Source organism: Amphibalanus amphitrite, unplaced genomic scaffold (genome assembly GCF_019059575.1).
Source record: "Amphibalanus amphitrite isolate SeventyFive unplaced genomic scaffold, NRLGWU_Aamphi_draft 000229F_arrow, whole genome shotgun sequence".
In the NCBI taxonomy this organism is placed as follows: domain Eukaryota; kingdom Metazoa; phylum Arthropoda; class Thecostraca; order Balanomorpha; family Balanidae; genus Amphibalanus; species Amphibalanus amphitrite.
In genome coordinates, this window is record NW_024881724.1 from 219346 (window position 1) to 222453 (window position 3108).

Sequence of the window (3108 nt, forward strand, 5' to 3'; positions counted from 1 at the left end):
TAGCGCGGGTGTGTGACTGATTTTGATCTTTAGTATTATATTTTTAAAATAATTTCTTAATTATGTAAATATTTTAAAATAATTTGACAATCTTTGAGTTCATGCATCGGGCTTTATTGGCGTTATTGTACTGCTTACTCTGCTTTCATTACTGTGCATTGCAAAATGACATGACATAGTGGTTTCTATTTAGGTATTCATGGATACCGTAAGGTGGGGCTATTTGAAACAGTGGGGCTATTTGAGACAGTATTTAAAATTGCTATAAAATAAAAACCACTTAAAATTAATGCTTATTTTTTTGCTCAGGCGATTTACTGCTCGATTCCTCACCTACTTGAGCAAAAATATCACACAAAAATCAAACGATCTTCATTTTATAGCGATTTTAAATACTGTCTCAAATAGCCCCACTGTCTCAAATAGCCCCACTTTACGGTACCTTGTTTTAGTTTGCTCAAAATGCCTGATTTATAGCTCTTGCGGTCTTAAATAACAAAAAAACATCATTTGTTTTTATTGTAAAATCACATCTTCTCGGTTGAAATAGTTTCGTTTTATTGGCGGACATTTGTTGCACAGAAGTCTATGGTTATGCACAAGCAGGTATGCTATAGGTAACCGTCAAATCAGAGCACCTTTTCTTTAAGGCATCTTTTCGTCAGACTGCCACAGTTGATCCTTCCTCTTTAACCCGGTGATATTGCCATTTTGTGCGAGCTTTACGACTTTTCAATATTTATTTAATATAGATATAAAGCTGCGTAGTGCTGCTGCATTTCGCCACACTTTCGGTACCGCCCTCCATAATACTTGAGGTTACTAGCTTTCAATGCGCCGGTATAGAGCCAAGTTCGCCTCGCTATTAGGGCTTTCATTCGCCCAGAAGCGTTCTGAGAGCCATTACCGGTGTTCCGGTGCAAAATAATCGCACACCGTCGGTGCGGGCTCAGTCATTTCTGGCTTCCAGCGCGCTTTGCAGGGGTCGACCATTCAGCGGTTTGACCAAAGGGTCGCTCAGCGATGGAAGGTTAAGTGCCGCATCACAGGGAAACGATACTGATCATTACAGGGTAGATCGACTCGTATGGAACATAAGGCGGCTTGAAAGTATTCCGCGTGCGATAGATCCTTGTCTTGTGTTTGGCATTGTAAATACCAAGTAAATACGATGAATTTTGGTAGTTTGTCGGTGGACGCCTTGGTCACATTCATTCCTATGACGAAAAGATACGTTCTTGTTTGGGTGATAAGGATGGGCTCAACTTTGGTTTGTACTTCGTAGGTGGTTTATTCTGATAACCACCAGTCGTAATTGAGTCATGCTTAATGTTTCTCTTCGTTTCTCTATTCGTTGTGTCTTCTTAATCCAGGCTGTTTCGTGACTGTGTAGCAAGATCCTGGTTCTTATTAGGCGTAAGACGCATTCTAAGCACAATATGATGACTTTTTATACCCATTTTGCCCCTGGCCTTTTACGTGGCATGCGCAATATGGGTCATCATTTAGCCTCGGATGGATACAAGGCAGGTGTTGGCGTACCTACGTCACTAGAAATTTCAATCGCATACCAGGGAGTGGCAGTGCGTTCCACGAATCAAGAAAGGATAGTCTCCTTCGGCGGAAATAAGCATCATAAAGGTCCAGTCTTCGTGAACAATAAGCTGCCTCAGGGATGCCGGTGCTCCGGGCAAAACCGATTGTCAAATAGCGGTTCAGTCCAGCCTCGCAGTTCGCTTTTGAAGGAATAGGCGACCCAGTGATTGAGAAAAAGTGTCAAGAGCTTCTCGGCGTTTGCATTTGGTACCAGCACCAATGTCAGGGTTGAAACATGATAATATAGTAGATAATACCATACTGATCTGAACTAGTGCGTTCTAGTGCGATCTATATGTACTAGCTCGTTCCACAGCGCTCATTCTGTATACCCTTCCTCAAACACCACACGCTGCCGAAATGTCGGCTCACCAATAGCACCCAACCCTCCTCGAGTGTCGGCTCACCGAACGCTCCTCAAATGTCAGTTCTCCCCCGCGGAAGCCCCGCGCGGCCGGGTACGGTGGTGTTTTCCCTCTCAGCCTCTGCTCGCCGCACCGCCAGGCAGCCGGCACATGTAGGGCAGCATCCACTGCTGGCAGTCGCAGGCGGCCCAGGTGCCCGTCTGCGGGTCGGCGTTGATGTAGACACACAGCTCACCGTCGCCGGCCGGCTGACCGTCCGCCCAAAACTGGAAGTCGATCTGTGAGCCGTCAGTCCATGCGAACTCGGCGCCGCTGCCGTCGGGGCGGTAAAGACCCAGCCAGACTGGGAAGCCGTGCACCAGACTCTCAGCCAGCTGGGAGTTCTGCGCGGCAGAGTGAACGGACACGGGCACGGCGTCGGTGAGGACGGCGCGGCAGGCGTCTGCAAGCTGAGATCCGCTGATGGAGGAGGGGGTCCACCAGTAGCAGTCGCCGTTCAGCTCCACCCAGTCGGCTGGACACGCGGCCTCAGCGCCGGCGACGGCGGCGACGAGAAACGCAAGCAGAACTGTGGGACTCATGTCGGAAGCTTCAGAAGATGATGGATTGATGGAGCTGATGTTCAGTGCAGGGTTGTATACGACTCAATCAATAGCAATCAATTCAATCACGACAAATTTGGGAAACCAATCAAATCAATCAAGTCAGAGCAGTTTTCGGGAATTGATTCAATCGACTCAAACGCGACAATGAAAGGAATCAATCAACTCAATCAAACGACTCAAACCAACACATACATTAGGTTTTTTGCCCCACCAACTTGGAAAAGTGTCCATAGCAGTCTTGTGTACGTACCTACCTACCTACCGACCTACCTACAGAAGAAACATGAAAATATTGTCATTTAAAATTATAAATTACCATGCCATTCAAAGTTTCTATGTAATAAGGAAGGATACCTATGTAGTAATGGACAGGTGGATCATGATATTGAGGTTCAATGGGTAGAATTGGAGCAGAAGTTTCATTTAATGGGTGCAAAATAACCCAGTAGTTGACTCGCCCCTTAACCCAAATCACCACCTTTCACCTAAAAGTTGTCAATTTAATTTTGGCCATATTCCAGCTAAGTCATCAGGCCATCTAC

The 3108-nt window shown here is 46.1% G+C and overlaps 1 protein-coding gene across 1 annotated transcript; it reads right to left on the reverse strand.

Moving 5' to 3' along the window:
* Window positions 1-2074: 2074 nt before the first annotated feature.
* Window positions 2075-2542, reverse strand: LOC122385739 (lectin BRA-3-like). Its single transcript, XM_043374208.1, has one exon. It carries the CDS (start codon window positions 2540-2542, stop codon window positions 2075-2077), a length of 468 nt encoding a protein of 155 aa, XP_043230143.1.
* Between the last annotated feature and the right edge of the window lie 566 nt (window positions 2543-3108).